Here is an 18784-nt window from a genome sequence, read left to right as displayed (position 1 = left end):
TTAAAAAACAAATGGATGAGACTAATAAAAACAATAAAGAATATAGAGACAACATCTTGATTAATAAAATTGATAGATTCAAAAAGATCTGGCCCGTTTTTCTTGGGAGAAAATCTATCCATACACGAGTGACACCTATGTGCCCCATCATTTAACAACAAAGGGAGACGCTATGGGTCTAACTATTCATCGTCTGGGTCCGAAATCGGATCTGATGATTCTGACTCTTCTACAACAGGAGCCCCCCGAGGGAGAGGGAGAGGTCAGTCCCGTAGGTACAATAGAAGGCGTGGTAATCAAGGTTTCTACCCCAACCAAGGTCAATGGTGGCCACCGGTTCCATGGGGCTACCAACCACCTCCTTTTCCACCACACATGCAAACCTACCCACCACAACAGCAATTTTATCCAAATCAGTCTTTTTTAGAGCAGGGTCAGGGCCGCAACAGAGGCAAACGGAGAGGCACTCCGACGGTCCACTGGCAGTCAGACCAGACGTTCCCGAACACTCGGAGCAGGAGGGGCAATCAACCACCACCAACCAATTCGACCAGCGAGTGAATGACCTGGTGGTCAAACTTAGCTCCAAAATCCTCACGACAGACGAACAGAGTGTCCTCAACAGAGGTTTGGGCTTTGTGCCCACATATGCAGGCGATCCTTTCACTTTAAGATGTGAACTCGAAAAATTCTTTAGGAAAATTCGGCTTCACTTCTTTTTCAAAAATAAAGAGCAGGTTGACAATGTCCCCTGTTTGGATGACATTAACACTGGGCTACGCCCTAAAGTAATTTCACTCCACTGCCCCATCAGGTCCCTTCACAAGTTTCCACCTTTGAGAAGGCAGTGACCTATGACTTGATGTCACTATGTGACACACGGCCTACGAACTATTGCAATTTCTCCAAAAAGGACAAAATTGCCCTCCAGAATTTGATCAAGGATACGTCGGTCATTATCAAGCCGGCAGACAAAGGTGGGGCAACGGTGCTGCAAGATACTGTTGTCTATCGGACTGAATGCCTCAGACAGCTGTCAGACGCTAAGTCTTACCGGGTTTTGGAATTAGATCCCACCTCTAGACTTACTCTAGAGATTAAACAGTTAGTTGAGGAGGGGGAGGCAGAGGGATGGATCACGCCACATGAGGCTAGGTTTTTGGTAACCAATAACCCTGTGATGCCCTACTTCTACTGCCTCCCAAAAATCCACAAACAGCAACTACCGCCCCCTGGACGACCAATCATCTCTGGGATCGGCTCGCTATTGGAGCCTTTGTCCAAATTCGTGGATGTATTCTTGCGACCTATGGTCGCTGAGATGCCCACCTATCTCAAAGATACATCAGATGTTTTGCGGATCTTGCCTGAGATTGAATTTAACACTGATACTGATCTCTTGGCCAGCTTTGACGTGGAGTCACTTTATACGTGTATTCCACAACTGGAGACTCTCGATTCCATCAGAGGATTATTGGAAGCACGTATGTTGGACAGCATGACCCCCGTCACTTTCATTATGGAGTGTGCCAGACTGGCCATGACCGAGAATTTCTTCAGATTTGAGGATCAGATCTTTCTACAGACGTCTGGCACCTCTATGGGCAGTGTTTTTGCGCCCAGCCTCGCAAACCTCTACGTCCATCTATTCGAACAAAATCATGTACTCAACCACAGCAATCCATACCGTCATCATTTGGTGCTGTGGAAGAGATACATAGACGACATCCTGGTGGTTTGGCGGGGCACGAGCCATGAGATTCTTTCTTTTCACTCCTGGCTCAATCAACAGAATGCTTTTTTGAATTTTGCCATCGAATTCAACCAACACCGGTTAGCGTTTCTGGACGTTTCCATTTTTGTGCATGAAAATTCATTACACTCGGAACTATACAAGAAACCTATGTCTAAAAACTCTCTCTTGTCTTTTAACAGTTATCATCACAAGGCCCTCCGGGAAAATCTCCCGGTTGGCCAGTTCCTACGGATTCGCAGGAATTGTTCCACGAGACAGCTTTTTGACAAGCATGCTAGAGAACTAGCTATACAACTACAGTCACGACGGTACCCCAAGCGTTTGATGCAACGAGCATGGAAACGAGCATCAAACAAGAATCGTGACGCTCTACTAGACATCAACACGTCCAGGACTACTAATGAGAGACTCACCTTTGTTACAACCTTCTGTACTTTGTCCAACCGTATACAGAAAGCAGTGCGAAAACATTGGCAGATATTAAATATAACATCTGACAATATCTTGCCTCCTCTTTTCGCATTTAAAAAGGGTCCAAGCTTACGCGACAGCTTAGTCCATACACGACCTTTGTCACATCCTACAGGCAGGACCAATACCGTGTGGTCATTACCTCCAGTCCGAGGCGACTTTCCTTGCGGCTCATGCAGTGTTTGTCCTCAGACTATCAAGGCCACATCAGTGGACATATGGACAGGCCGCCCATGGATATTGCATAATCATACGAGTTGTAATTCAGAATGTGTGATTTACAGAATTACGTGCCCCTGTGCTTTACACTATATAGGGTACACCACACGTAAAGTCAAGCTCCGCATTAGCGAGCACAATAGCACCATTCGCTGTATGAAACAATCTACCTGTCTGACTGATCATTTTCTAGCCAAGAAACACAAGGCCGATGACCTCAGGTGGCTCGTGCTGGAACGCCCTTTCATTCCTCAACATATAACAGACATCCCCAAGTTCTTATTCTCTAGAGAACAAAAATGGATTTTCAAATTGAAGACAGACACACAGGGCTTGAATGATAACATACCATGGGCCTCTCTTTGAAGCCCTATGGCTGAACATTGATTTTGCCTACTTTGGGATATGTTGAGATATAATACTTTTGATATTTGACCCTTGCCACCGTCATTTGATCTTATAAGACATTCCCTAGAGAGGCATACTCTAGCATAGCGTGAGTATAAATAAGTCTACACATATATGTTTTCACTCATCGTGCCTCTTGGCACGTGTAGACGATGTTACCTTTACGTATGTGTATACCATGGCTATACATGGGCTATGCTTGATAAGCTGTCTTTTTAAGCAAGCTTATTTTGTCATCTTTGTTACGTTTGGCACGTTCCAGCAACATTATTTTCTGCTAAATACCTCTTGGAGACCCTATATGTCCTGATATGCAGTTCTATAACTAAGAATGGTATTTATAATCAGCAGGGATTGATTTATCAATATGCTAAACACGGGCTATGTCTTTGTAAGCTGTCTTTTTAAACAGGCCCCTCCCCTGTTTTTGTCAATTTTTCGTGGGCGCGTCCTAGCGGTACATGAGGATATAAATAATCCCTTTAAATCTCCGTCCCGCCTTTCAACACGTATTCATAATTGAGAGAGGGACCTACAATATTGGCTCTCAGTCATAGAGTTATGTATATCTTTGCCATTTTTGTTTTGGGATTGATGCGGGGCCGCCCCCCCATTATTCTCTACATGTGCACTTACACGGACGTGTGGTATAGGATTGCAGCCTGTGTTTATACAATTATAAAACTTCAACAAAGCGTCTGCTGCGAAGCGTTAGCTTCTTCAACACGCATGCGCTTTTCAGTGACACTGCTTGCTTGCATCTGCGCCCTAGGACTTACACAAATGCGCATGCTCTATGGCATGCGTTCCAGTCACGCGCATGGTCTCTCGTTCGGCGGCTGCCTGACGAACTTTGGCGGACCTGCACCTGATCGTAATCAACAATGATTATTCCACGGAGGAGCCTAGCGCGCAACCAAGACGGCCGCGTAGGTGCGAGGCTCCCGAGGACCTCCGCAACCTCCTACGACTATCCTGAATTTATCCTGTCTCGGACGAGGGGAATGTGTTGGTGAGCCTGAGCTGAGGTGGCACCCGTTTCCCGTTGTCAAATCGGACCTCGGACACCGGAGTGAGCACCGATTGAAATCTGCGGCCTTCTCCTCGCCAGACCCCGGATTTGCGCTGAGGGGTGACCCAGTGACAAAGTGAACAACAGCGGCGGGCTGGGCCTGGCGAGTCGCGTACCCCGCACTTTCGCTTTCACTTTCGCACCCCCTTGCTGTCTTTGCAGGGTTGGGTTGCGGGGTTCTTTGTGTTGGTGTTGTCTCGCGGGGAGACTCGGCCTGCCCGCCGGCTGTGACCCACCCCGCCGATCTGAGGTGGCCCCCCCCGGAGCTTGTGGCCCTGATTGCCTGCTCTTCACGTCGTGGCTGGTGCGATCCGGGGACTGGTGGCCATGGCCACGAAACAAGATGAGACCGGGCAAAGACCAAATCGACCCGGCGTGGCACCACCCATCAGGCCAACAGTATGGACCGCTATACCCTCCAGAAGGGATCTCCTGGCGGACCGCACAAATCCCCTGAGGGCCCTCCTGATGCCCCGGACCTGCCCACGGATCTGACTCTGCGTGATGTCATGGGCGCCATTGCCGAGATGAAGGCCTCGGTGGGCCAGCGGTTCGACACACTGGCACAGAAGATCGACTCGGTCCTCGTGGATGTTGGCCTGGTGAGGGCCGACCTTTCCAAGACCAACGACCGAGTTGATTCTTTGGCCCACACCGCATCGGGCCTTACTACTGAGGTGGCGGCACTACAAAAGGAGGTGCGCCGGCTTAGTCAGGCGAGCGCCCTTATGGATCGGCGCCTGGAGGACTCCGAGAGTCGGGCCCGGAGGAACAACATTCGCATCATCGGGGTGCCCGAGGGACGGGAGGAAGCGGCGGCGGACCTATTTGTGGAGGACCTGATCGCTACCCATCTCCAGCCACGGGGGCTCAGTAAATTCTTCGCGGTGGAGCGGGCCCACAGGGTTCCCGGGGGAAGGCCGAAGGTCGGAGCCCCTCCGCGGCCTCTCATTGCCCGGATTTTCAACTTTCGGGACAGAGACGCTATCCTGCAAGCCTCCAGACTGCATGGGCCGGTTAAGCTTGACAATATGGAGGTGAACTTTTATCCTGATTTCACCCCAGCGGTCCAGAAGCAGAGACTGAGCTTCCAAGGCGTCAAGCGCCGTCTTCGGGACCTGAACCTTAAATACGCTATGCTCTTCCCAGCCAAGCTGCGAGTGGAGGTAGAGGGTCGCACGCACTTTTTTGACCGTCCCGAAGCGGCCGGAGACTGGCTGGACACTCTGTCTGGGGATCGTGATCTGGGAGGCGGGGGGGGGGGCGGCGGGGGGAGATGGCACACTAGATCGGGACTGAGGGGGTAATATCCTGCTTCACTCTGGACAAAAATGATGCCGCTCTCGATTAAGCGTTTGTCTGTATAATTTCCCCTCCTATGGAGGTTGTGTGGGGTCTACTGGGGGTTCTCCTTCCTCCTCTAGGGGGTTTAGCTAGTTTTTTACTATATATATGGGGCGACAGGCACACTGCACGTTGGGGGGGCTGTTCGGGCTCATGCAGGGGTGCAGGGAGGGGGGAGTTTTGTTGGGGCGGGTGGGCAGGGATGGGGGGGTGTTGTTCGTTTTTACCACAAGGCAAAAGTATTATTGTGCTAGCTCTATAGTGCTCTCCGGGGGACAAATGGTGGCTTCTGTCTACGATGGGGGGTAGGGAACTAACTTTGTTGTCCTGGAACGTGAATGGACTGGGGGACAGGATAAAACGAGGTGTGGTCCTGCAGTTCTTGAAGCGAATCTCGCCCGATGTAGTTTTTCTGCAGGAGACACACCTCATTGGCAACTCCTTCTGCGCCATGAATCGGCGTGGCTATCGCCTAGTGACCCATTCGGGCTTCACGTCTGGCTCAAGGGGTGTGGGCATCATGGTTAAGAACTCGCTCCCGTTGGAGATTGATGAGGTGCTTCATGACGACAGGGGACGGTATGCGGTCTTGGTGGGAAGGATGGAGGGAAAAGTGGTCGTTTTTGTGTCAGTATACGTCCCGCCGGGGCTGCAGTCGACTACCTTTGCGGACCTGGGGCGCCTCCTCCTTGACCTTCCGGGGGGGATTCTGGTGGTGGGGGGGGGATTTCAATGCGGTGGTTTCCGGGACTGTGGATCGTCACCCCCCTAGGGACCTCCCCCGGGCCCAAGCGTGGCTATCTGGTCTATTGGACACCTTGGGATTGGTGGATTGCTGGCGTTTAAAACATCCCACGCAGTTACAGTATACCTTCCATTCGGGGGCCCATGGTAGTCTCTCACGACTAGATTATGTCCTGGTCCCGGCGGCATATGTTGGGAGGGTGGGAGAGGTGCGTCATTTGGCACGGGGTATCTCGGACCATTCCCCGCTCCTGTTACACCTGGATCTTTTTCCGAGGGGTGAGGGTAGGGTGGTCCCGATAAATTCCTGGTACCTGCGCGACCCCACCATTCGCGCTGAATTGATTAAATCCCTCCAGCGCTATTTTGACGAGAATGTGGGGTCCGTGCCGTCGGCTGTCTCACTGTGGGAGGCATTCAAGACAGTACTACGAGGAGAGGCCCTGTCCCTCATTTCCCACACCCGGAGGCGCGAGCGGGAGGAGGTGACCCGGGTGGAAGCTGAGATAGCCGAGTTGGAGGGTAACCTAGAATGTGGGGTGACGGATGCCGTATTACATGTCCTCCAACTCAAGCAAGCGGCCTATAGGGCCCTCGTCACGGAGGCGGCCAGGGGCCTCAGCAGAGAGCAACAGGGGAGACTGTATGATGTGGGTGATAAGGCTGGTAAATTGATTGCATGGCTGGACAAAAGGGAGAGAGCGAGTCGTGTAGTCCCGCTGATTGAGAAAACAGATGGTGTGTGTGTTACTGAGCCGGAAGAAATTGTCTCCTGCTTCGCGGACTATTTCTGTGGGGTGTACACCCCGGTGTCTTCCCGCTCTCAAGAGGATTCCCGTGCCCTGCTCAGGGATATCGCGCTGCCTTCCCTTTCGGAGGAGGACAGAGTGTCGTTGGACGCCGCTCCAACCTCCGACGAAATCGCCCTCGCCATACGTTCGGTCGCTTCCGGCAAGGCCATGGGTCCTAATGGTCTCCCCATCGAGTTGTACAAGTTGCGACCGGATACGCTGGCTCCACATCTCCGATCGATGTTCCTGGAGGCTCATTCGGTGGGCTCCCTCCCGTTGGACCAGCGTCTGGCTACAATCGTGGTTATCCACAAGGAGGGGAGACCTCGGGACCGGGTTACATCCTACCGGCCCATTTCGCTACTGAACGCGGAGCCCAAAATTCTCGCCAAGGTCCTGGCCAATCGGCTGGTCGGCGTGGTGGGCGAACTGGTTCACCAGGATCAGTCCGGCTTTATTCCCCATCGTAGCACGGCCCTTAACTTGCGGCGTCTGCATGGGGTGCTCGCACGTGTTCAGTACATCCGGGAGCCGGCCATTTTGGCGTCCTTGGACGCCACCATGGCGTTTGACACGCTTGAATGGCCATACATCTGGGCGATGCTTGCGAAGTTTGGCTTTGGCGCTGGGTTCATTAGTTGGGTCAAATTGCTGTATTCGGGCCCATTGGCGCAGGTGGTGGTGAACGGCAGAGTATCGGCTCCGTTCGAGCTGGGCCGGGGCACGAGGCAGGGTTGCCCCTTATCGCCACTCCTTTTTGCGCTTGCCTTGGAGCCCCTGGCGGAGTGGCTGCGGTGGGAGCCTTCCATCCGTGGTCTCCGTTGGACCCCCGAGTATGAGGACCGCGTATCCCTATACGCTGATGACATCCTTCTGTACCTAGCTTCCCCACGTAAATCACTGATAGTACTGGTTGATGTCTTGCATTCATTTGGTCGTAACTCCGGCCTTGTCATCAACTGGGCTAAATCGTGTGTTTATGTTCTCTCTGGGGAGGCTCCTATTCTCCCGCGGGGCTGTCCGATCCAGATCGCCCCGCAGGGATTTCGGTACCTGGGTGTCTTCATTACTCTGGACCCGGAGGCCCGGTATGATCGGAACCTGCTTCCCCCCCTCCTGTGCCTGAAGGAAGATGTTGCGCGCTGGCGGCGCTTGCCGCTTTCGCCGCTCGGCCGGGCGGCATTGTTTAAGATGAGGTCTCTGCCGCGTTTCCTGTACGCCTTGCAGAACACCATGGACCTCGTCCCAGCGCGCTACTTCCGTGAGGTGGAGAGCTTGCTGCGCCGCCTGTTCTGGGACAGGAGGCCGCGTATCGCGCTGGCGAAGCTGACGCTCCCATGGTACAACGGAGGGGTCGCCCTCCCGGATATCAAACGGTACTATTGGGCCTCCCAGCTGGCTGCGATTAATCACGGCCTGTACGGGCCCGCCTTAAACCCGGCATTCGCAATGGATAAGATGCTACTCCCGGGTGGGGACTATAATCGAGCGCTCTACTCCAGCGCGCCCGACGCTCGGCTGACCGGCCCCACGCGTGTCATGGTGCGAGTGTGGCACGCGGCCAATGTGGCGATGGGGTGGAAGGACCGTTTGACCCGGGCATCGCCACTAGACGCGTCTGAGCAGTTGGGCTCCCTGTGGACCTCGAAGGGCTTTGAGAAGTGGGACATGATAGGCATCAGCAAAGTGGGGGATCTCTGGACGAAGGGAGGATTTAAAATGTTCGATATGCTGCAGACGGAATTCCAGTTGCATGACAGGGAGTACTTTCGGTATTTGCAGATCCGTCATGCACTGGGCTCCGTCTTCCCGGACGTTGCATCCATCCCGGAGTATTCCCCCCTGGAGGATAGAGTGCTGGATGGACACGTTCCGGACAGCACGATCTCACTGATCTACAAAAAACTGATCAATGACCGCTCGGGATTGCTGACTGCCCTTCGTGAGGCATGGGTTGCCGATGGACTGGAGCTGGACGACTAGGACTGGACCTCTGCGGTGGCCTCCCCGAAAGAGGTGGCCATACCGGCCCGCCTTCGCTTCGTCCAGCTCAAGATACTCCACAGAGTCTACATGACGGGGCCAAGGCTCCTGCGTATGGGTTATGCTGTGGACGGGTTGTGTAAGCGGGGGTGTGGTGCTTTGGGGACCTTTCTACATATACTGTGGGAATGCCCGGAGGTGGAGCGATTCTGGCGTGGTGTGCATGAGGTCCTCCGTGTGGTTACGCATGTGGTGCTGCTACCCGAAGCGAGGAGATGCCTATTGAATGTGTGGGAACCTGCCGACTACTCGGCGCCACAGACGTGGTGGGTGACCCTGGGGTATATGGTGGCCAAGCGTGATATTGCTCAACTGTGGGGATCCCAGAGGTCCCCGACTGTCTCGGCCTGGAAGGAACATATGGATTGGTGCATGTTTCGGGAAAAGGTGGTGTATGTGGCGAGAGGTAAGCCTGGGACATGGGTGAAAGTATGGGGCCCCTGGAACGCCTACCGAGGGGGAATTTGTGCTCCGCCGTTATTGCCCGATCCGTCGCCTGCCCCATCCCCTTAGCCGACCCATCTTCCTTGTTCCGGACATTGAGTTTACCCAGCCCTAGTTCTGATCTCTTCCCCTTCTTGATACTCCTATGGACTGGTAGGGTCCCCCTCTCAGGGGAGCACATGCTGCTATTTCGGATTGTGGATTGCCTTGTGGGTTTGTTCTTTCTGGTTGTTTTTTCAGTTTAAAATGAAACCGTACAGTGCGGTCCGGATGGGGTGGCTATCAACGCTGCTAACTCCTGTGCATCTTCCTCAGCCGCAACGCACGCTCTAAAATGTGTATCATATGCTCCTTTTGTCTACTAGCGGCCGGCCGGAAGGTTGTAGGCCCATCTTTGTATATTTTTTGAGTTTTGTAATAAACGGTTTCAAAAAAAAAAAAAAAAAAAAAAAAAAACAATGATTATTCCGTTTGAAGTGGACATAAAAGGAACCCTCCCCTTCCTGCTGATACCTCCCAGACGGCTCGTTGGCAAGTCTGAGGTATCGACGGACAGGTAAGGGGAGAGTCAGTGCTGTCAATGTTCCGTTTGTTCACAATGTTTGTTTAAGGTACATTGGTCCTTTAACTGTAACCGAGGGAGGGTTCTGCAGCTCTCTAGAGTTGAGGGCTTACACCCCTATGCCCTGGATTCTTAAAATCAACCCTGCCTTGGATTTTCTTGACTAGCCAACTTGCCTATTTATTGGAGAAATATATTGCCATCTCAAACTCCATTAAAACATATTGAATTACAATCCTATCCTGAGTCTTATGTTCCAGACGAGGGTAGGATTTGCCAACACGCTTTTGCGACCTGCATTCGACGCTTCTCATGGGTGGTCTTGAGATATCAAACTTCTCAGCACATTAAACACACACTGATGCCAGTGTGGGATTTAATGTAAAATGCACGACCGAGGGCATCTTAGAGATGCCCCCTGAAATTAACCAACAACCAGCGTCCCGACTGAGAGGCTGCCTAGGCTGCCACCCAGCAGACATGTTGCTGGACCCCTGGGTAGAGAGCCATCCGCTCTTGTGGGCCTGCAACAATGTACATCCTGGGTGAGGTGCTTGGTCTCCTCCCCCAGGATGGGCAGGGGAAGCTTCAAAGGCATGCCACCTTTGTGAGCTTCTCCAGGCCACTTGCTGTACTCAGCAACTGGACCCCACCTGTTCTGACACCCACTCTGGCGGAAAGATCGGCGGGAAAACTCAAGTGAGGAAAGGGGGAGTGCCAGCCTCTGCCAACCCCACCCCTCAGGTGGGGGAGGCGAGGTGAAGCACAACTCCGGGCTCTCGACTTCTTGAGGATGGGGAGCCCTGCCCAATCAGGACTAGGCTCCTGCCCCTCTCCCACTGGAGAGTGGCAGGATAGGGAGTGTACCCACCCCAGGGAAGGGACCCACTGGTCCCTGACCTTCACCTACTTGTAATGCCCCTAAATTTAGTATTTAGGGGCACCCTGAACCTTCCTTTCTCAGATCCTGATTCCAAAACTACCAAGAAGAACAAGAAGAAAGAAGACCTGCCGTGCAGCTGCTAACAAGAGGACGACACCAACTGACTTGGCCCCAGCCCTACAGGCCTGTCGACCCTCGAACCTGCTCCTGCTAAACCCCGGCGTCTCCAGTGGTCAGCAACCTCGAAAACCCTGGAGGACCTGACTGCCTTGCTCCTCTAAAAGACTGGGACTCCCATGAGCAGTGGTTCTGCTCAAACAAGCAACAACCCCTGGTGCCAAGCCAGGAACCGCGAATCCAGCACACTCTGCACCCGCCGAGACCGGCCTGTGCCTGAGTGAACAACGACCACGAGGACGTCCCCCCGGCGACTGTGACCAAGAATCCAGCACCCAAGGACCCTCCTCGACGCTCCTGACGACGCCAGCAGACTCACAACCAGGGAACCCCCCAACCGCGACCAGCTGAGGGTAAGATTTCCCAACACCAAAAGGCACCCCTACACCCGGCGCCCTGCGGCCCTCTGTGCCCAACTTCTGGGTGCCTACCTAACCTACAGCTCCCCAACATACCTCTCGAAGTGGTGGTCGCACATGAAGAATCTTCGTCCCCGAGCTTGCAGCCTTTGTTCGTCTTGCAGCTTCTCCATTGAAATACATTGAGCACCCGACGGCTCAAAAGCACCCTGCACCCGGCCACCCGAGTGCCCCTGGAAGTGCAGCATCTGTTCTATTTTACTTCCCCACTTGCCGTGTATAAGTGAACAGAAGCTCAGCTCTCACAGCCGCGTGGCCTGCCTGCAAGCAGCCACCAACCAAAGGCCCCCTACCCACCATTGGCTAAATTTGGGCCTACTCTCTCTGCACACGGCTGCGCCTGTGCCGCTGAGGGTGTAACAACTGTACCTACCTGACCCTGGGAGACCCCCGAGTCTATCCCCGGAACCTTAACTCTGCCAGTCGAGTACTTACCTGAAAGCCGATAACTCACTTTTTCTCCATAGGGTAACATTGACTGGTTTTCACTTGGAAAGTGTTGAGTTTTTAAACTTTAAAATATTCACTAAAAATCACCGATCAACAAAAACGAAATTACTCACCTGTTATCAGGAGAGATCCCAGTGCTGGGTCTTTGTGTCCAGCACTGACCCTGCAAAGCAATTACAACTGCGATTTACCGATAACCAAACTTTCCTCCATAGGATAACATTGCCTGGTTTTTGCCAGAACTGCTTCTAAGTGTCAATCGATGAAACCTACAAATATTTCTTAAAAATCGACTGTTTAACAAAAACGATTTCTTTCAACTGTTTACAGGAGATGCACCAGGGCAGAATCAAGGATCCAGCCCTGAGTAAGAAAAACCTATGCAAAGTAATTAATATTGCGTTTACTTTAAAATTACCATTGAGCTCAATGTTATAATTGTGTTTAACTTGTGTTGCCTATTGCAACAACTGTATCTATTGCATTTAAAAGTCTATTGCTTATTGAAAGTATTTAACTAAAGCATCTCATTCTGAGAAAGTATTTTGATACCTACTTGTGGTTCTAAAATAAAACAACTATATATTTTTATATACAAAACAATTGGCCTAGAGTTCAGTTCTTGAGTGTGTGTGACCATTTGCTGTCTGAGTGCGTACAACAAATGTTTTATACTGTCCTCTGATACTGCCTTACTGCTCGACCAAGCTACCACTTTAGAGAGTAAGTTTATATCTAACTTTCACCTCTGCCAGACCTCTGGGGACTGTGGACTCTGTGCACCCTGTACCTTACCTTGGTACAGTATATACAGAGCCACTTTCTTACACATTGTAATTTTGGCATCAACACAGTAGCCACCTTCCACTAAGTGTGGTGTACTGTCAGAAAACAGTTAGCATTTCAAGATTTCAGAGCTAAGCTGCCTGAAACAAGTGTCTTTGTGACCAATCCATTAGCATAATACTTTACAGATCGAGGAACAATGAATTGAAAGATTTGTCCATTCTCGTCCATTTCGGACAAGAAAGAAAGAAAGCACGATAAAGAAAGAGGGAGAAAGCGAATGAGAGAGAAGAGGCCGAGTGCCAAAGAGTGAGACCGATATAAAGAGAGACAGTGACAGAGAGAGAAAAAGAAATACATCACTGTAAACGATTACAGTTCTATATGTATTGTTTTTTTAACAAACATTACATTTTATGAGTAAATTTACAAAGAAAAAAACGTATAAACTGATATACCAAAAAAGCCTTTGGTTACTAAAAGCAGCTGGAAATCAAACCGATATTTTCATTTTGATTGGATCTAAGATTGCTGCAAAAACAGGTCTCATCTCAAACAGTGTATGGACCAGATACTAGGTAAAAATCAAGCCATGCAATTCACATTTGCTCCATCCCAAAGGACTGCTAAATTGCTACATTGATGGTTTAGGTACCACCGCTTCTACTGGGCAATGTGCTCCCAGTCAAATGATAAGCGACATCTTGGACTCAACACTAATGGCAGCAGACATTTCATGCTTAAGAGCCCACCGACAAAGGAGGCAATCCAGCCAGAGAGCATAAAACTCCAATTATCTTCATCACACACAATAGCTACCCTGCCTGGTTGATGAACCAGTATGAAATGGCCATATGATTAACAATGTTGCATGTTACAGCGCATGAAAGAAATGTAATAGCCAAACAAAATGGCCCATCTGCAGTGTAGTTACACCTTCTAAGACTGCCGTGACAGTTACCAAGTCTTTTCCTCCACCCATCACAGTGCAGAAGACAAATGACAAAGACGACGAGTAAAGGCTCGAATTGGGGACCATTATTCACTGCACAGACATTTTATAATTTAGTAGGTGTTAATTAATATTCTGCACCAAACATGAGTCTATTTTAAAACCACTGTTAACGTTTAATTACAAGAACAGAGTGAAAATAAATGTTGCAAGCAAAATAAGTGCCCACGTAATTTAAAAAGGAATATAAACCCATACCTGTGTAACCATTCACATAGATTGCTACGCCACTGAAGAGAGCAGATGCTGCTCCATCTGTTTGCTGCTGCTGCTTTGGTGCATCAGATCGAAACTGTTCTTCTAGTTTCTGCACCTTGGCAGCCATATATCCACCCTAAAAAGTAGAAAAGGATATCACAGCAAGAATACTTTTATTCTGTTGCTTTATGTCACAGCTAGGTCAAAAATAAAGAGTTATGAGAACAAAAATAGTTATGTCCATAAATATCCCTTCACAAAAAGAAGAAAGTCTCTTGGCACATGCAGCAATAACCTGTTCATTGCTCAGGACATGGTCCATAGACATTATTTTTCAGTAACAGTCAAGACTGATTCAAATTTGATTTGGGAAGAGAGAGAGATAGAGAGTGATTATATATATATATATATATATATATATATATATATATATATATATATATATATATATATGATATATATATATATATATATATATATATATATATATATATATATATGAGATAGATAGAGAGAGAGAGAGAGAGAGAGAGAGAGAGAGAGAGAGAGAGAGAGAGAGAGAGAGAGAGAGAGAGAGATCGAGAAGCACAATTTAAAGTGTGTGTGTGTAGTGACTGAAAAAAACAAAGATTAAAGTGACATTATAGTTTGTTGAAATTGTCAGTTAAAATACCATCTAAACTAAAAGATTTTTAAAAAACACTGAAATTGTATTGTGATACTTAACTGAAGTAACTATAACTCACGCCTCCCCATGCAGAGTGATATCATCAAAGATGTAATTTCAGAGGTCATCTTCGATATCAATTCACTTTACCCTTTGGTCTTTCAGGGAATTTCTAAGTATTTCTTTAAATGTAAAGTAAGGTGTTATCATACCCAACTATAACGTCACTTTAACCTTTGGTTTTTAGATGAATTTCAGAGGTTTTAACAAAGAGTAACAATGTAAACTGATGTCATTTTAAGTAGGGCAAACACACTGGCTTTGTCAAAAGGGCAGAACCCCAAACTATAAAAGGGATACAAATGTTTTGAACATGAATCAGTCAGCACATCCCTATTGGATTTGTCAAAAAGGCACCACAATATGTTGTCAATAACCATAATATAATATATTCCTTATAAAAACATACATGGCAAGGAATAATAATTGTCCCAAAAATATAAAAAATAAAGCCGTTAAAATAAAGGCATACACTTGTGTTTGAGTCTTTCTTTAACACTTTTCAGACAAAATAAATACAGCCACAGAAATGGAGCTGGCTTCCCTATGACCCATCATCATCACGAAGGGGGGACTGAAGATAAATGAAGCCTGCCAACCCAGTAAATGCCATCGACAATCTTCGGATCTGTTCTTGGAATGTGGAGGGCTTTGCTACTAAAATGGGAGACTCGATACAGTACTAGAAAAATGTTGACATGATAGCTCTCCTGTAGACATGGACCATGACGAGTACTCCACTTATCGGGTTTGTGGAGCATCAGGTCTGCGCAGAGAAATCAAGCAAATATGGCAAGGCCAAAGGAGGTTTATTGGTCTACATCCGTTCAAGCAGATCCATAAATGTAAAATCTTTGGTTAAGCAAGATCCATGGATACAAGCACTGGTTCTGGATGGGTTGTCCCGTCACACTGTATCCCTCTTGATGCTAGTTAACGTTTACATCAACCACAGAGGCAAGGAGACCTTGGTAGAGAGGCTGATTGACCAACTAATCACCTTGAAAAGAGAGTATGTGACATCACACTTTCTAGTACTTGGAGATTTCACATGAACCTCTTCTAAAAGCACAAGGAATCTACAGAAGAAGAGGCAAGAAGTGCTATGACTGGCATATTACCAGAGCTAATCTATCCAGGGACAAGAAGCCCAGACAAAATAGGTTGAAGATTGCTAAGAGTCTGTGAACATGGAGGACTGGCAATCCTGAACGGGATTTTCCAGGGGGACATTCCACCAGCATAGGCCTGGGCCTCCACCAAGTCAGCATCTTAGACTACACCATGGTGAGTCCCAACATATAAAACAGGGTTAAGAATTGCTCTGAAAGCAACAACTAGCCCCAAATTGTATTGATAGTGTTAGAAATGGGGGTCTCTAGTTGGCAGAGGTAGGTACCTTTGTCCAAATAGGGACCCTTGCTTCTAGTCAGGGAAAGGGGGATACACTCCTGAATAATCCCTGCTCACCTCCTTGGTAGCTTGGCACGAGCAGACAGGTTTATCTCAGAGGCAGTGTGTAAAGCATTTGTGAACACATACAGTAATACTGTGAAAACACTACAAATGGACACCACACCAGTTTAGAAAAATAAGTAGCCGTTACTAGACTTAACACAAGACCAAACAACAAAAATCCACAATACTGTAATAAAAATATAACTTTAAAATGGTAGAAATTGCTTCGTTCAATGTAGATGGTAAAAGCGACACTCTACTCTCAAAGTACCTTGGATGCGTCATGCAATACAAACAAAAGGGTTGCAGGGAAGGTGATGCATCGGTTCCTTGCTTCGGGGGAGGTGATGCGTCGGTTCCTTATTGCAGCGCAGGAGAGGTGATGCGTCGGTTCCTTACTGGAGAGGAGGGGATGCGTTGGTTTCTTACTGTGATCCGATGCAACAAGATGGCGCCTCGATGCGATACGACAATCCGGTGCAACAAAATGGCGTCTTTGATGCGATGCGACAACGTGGATGCGATGCGTGCATGCCCGACGGCCGAGCGGCAAAATTGATGATCTTTGGAGCCACGACAGGCCCTGCGACACGCTTCTCCGGTGATGCGACGGCGACCTCTGCGGCAGCGGCATGCTTCTCCGGTGATGCGACACGCTTCGTCTACAATGAGACGGCGAACAGCTGCGGCGGCACGCTTCTTCGGTGATGCAACAGCAACTGCTGCGGCAGCGACAAGCTTCTCCTCGTTGCGTCGCACTTCCAGCTCCCAGCGACAAACAGTCTCTAGAGGTCCTAAACAGCTGCAGGCACCTCTCTGTAGGTTAGAATTCCCAGCAAGGAAATTCAGGGGGAGCTGGTGGTGAAGTCTTTGTGTCCCTGAGACTTCAGGCAGGAGGCAAGCTCAGTTCAAGCCCATGGAGATCTTCCTCAAGATGACAAAGCAAACAGCAAAGTCCTTTTCTCCTTTCCTTGGCAACAAGTAACCACTGCAGGCCAACCCCAGACAGCAAACAGCACAGGGGCAGTAACCCTACTTCAGATTCTCTGGTTTGTTCTCCTTGGCAAAGGTTCCTCTTGATTTCCCAGAAGTGATCTAAAGTTCTGGGGTCAGAGTCCCCCTTTTTATAGACACAAATCCTTTGTCTCTGAAGGCAGAGAGTGTCTGTACCTAGTCCAAACCAGCTCTGTCCTCCTGGGTGCAGCTTCCTGGCAGGAGTTGGAGACAGCATTGTTTGAGAGCAGACCTGGCCCAGGGAGCTGAAAGGAAATCTCCTCCCCCTACTCTCTATTCTATGAGGGCTCAGGTCAGTGAAAGGAAATCTCCGCCCCCTACTCTCTATTCAATGCAGGTCCTATCCAGCCCAGCCCTGACCCATCAGACTGCTGGAGCCAAGGCCCTCTCCAGCCTCCTGTCACTCACAACCCAGACATGGAATACACAAACCTAGCATTGGCAGGCTGGATGGTTAGGCAAGAAAATACCTACTGTCTAAAAGTGGCATTTTCAAACACAGAATGTAAAAATCACCCACACTAAAAGATGTATTTTAACATTCTGAGTTCAGGCATACTAAACTCTAATTTCTACCTTGTTCCCTTGGTCAGTTAGGATTATAAGATGTTATAATCAAACTGCCCATTCTGGCCTATGGGAACAGGTAGCCTTGCAATAGTGAAAAACGCAATTGGCTGTAATTCAATATCAGGACATGCCACACACACCAGGGCATGTCCTACCTTTTACATACAATGCACCCTGCACTTGGGCCTACCTTAGGGGTGACTAGCATGTAGAAAAGGGAAGGTTTAGGGACTGGCAAGTGGGTGCACTTGCAAAGTCGACATGGCAGTCCCAGACTGCACACAGGCTCTGAAATGGCAGGCCTGAGCCATATTTTACAAGTTGCTTCTGTGGGTGGCACAATCAGTGCTGCAAGCCCACCAGCAGCATTTGATTTACAGGCCCTGGGCATGCATGGTGCACTGTACTAGGGTCTGACAAGTAAATCAAATAACCAATCATGGAATCACTAATCCATTACATCATTTTACAATAGGGAGCACGTGCACTTTGGCACTGATCAGCAGTGGCAAAGTGCCCATAAGCATCTAGACCAACAAAAACAGATGAGGCAACAGCAAAAAGTGGAAGGGAGACTCACGCCAATGGTGCCAAGTCTAACAGATAGGAACCAAGCACTCTAGACTCATGACTCTAGGAGTTCTGATCGAACAAGCCAATACCGAAAACCTTAAGTGGCAATGATGGGACTAGGATAACATCCAAGAGATAGCCCCTAGGTCACTAGAAGTATTGGAAACCTCTCTGAAGAACAAACCAGATCCAGTAAGAGCTTGGGCGTCATTCACGGACCAAATAGTGGCGATATATCCATCCAAAAGCTCACCGACAAGTATGGTCATCAGTGACAGCAGAAAGACCAGACTACCTACAAACATAAGCTTTGTAAAGTAGAGAATTAGTCGAACTCTGAGGCAAATAAGGATGCACCCCTGAAACAACCTGTTAATTAGAAGAATGAGGAAGGATCGTAGAAGACTTAAAAAAAAAAAAAGTGATATGGCCCCTAAAAAGAAGCAGTGGTGAGAGCTTCTGGTTTAAGCTTATAGGTGCCCCGAAAAGTAAAGAATCAAGCATGTTCTGGAGGATAATCAACGATCAAGAAAAAGGCTTGCGGCCGCCAATATCAATGAAGTGGCCTGGGTGGAGTTCCTTAAAGCTCATGTTTCAACACACCCAGTATGCGGGGCAAGACCAGAACCTGAGGAACTGGAAATCCTTACAGAAATTCACCTT

The 18784-nt window shown here is 49.0% G+C and overlaps 1 protein-coding gene across 4 annotated transcripts in view; it reads right to left on the bottom strand.

Moving 5' to 3' along the window:
- The window catches only part of REV1 (REV1 DNA directed polymerase), a 489784-nt gene that overhangs the window by 373786 nt on the left and 97214 nt on the right, over positions 1-18784 (bottom strand). For 3 of the 4 annotated variants that reach the window (XM_085622772.1, XM_085622774.1, XM_085622773.1), the window contains exon 3: positions 13780-13915. The exons of the other annotated variant lie outside the window; for it this stretch is intronic. In XM_085622772.1, coding sequence (XP_085478898.1) covers positions 13780-13915 — 136 coding nt within the window. The remainder of the gene's footprint in view (positions 1-13779; positions 13916-18784) is intronic. 4 annotated transcript variants of the gene reach the window in all.

The sequence above is a fragment of the Triturus cristatus genome, chromosome 8 (genome assembly GCF_964204655.1).
Source record: "Triturus cristatus chromosome 8, aTriCri1.1, whole genome shotgun sequence".
NCBI lineage: Eukaryota > Metazoa > Chordata > Amphibia > Caudata > Salamandridae > Triturus > Triturus cristatus.
This window is presented reverse-complemented; position numbering and strand designations above follow the sequence as displayed.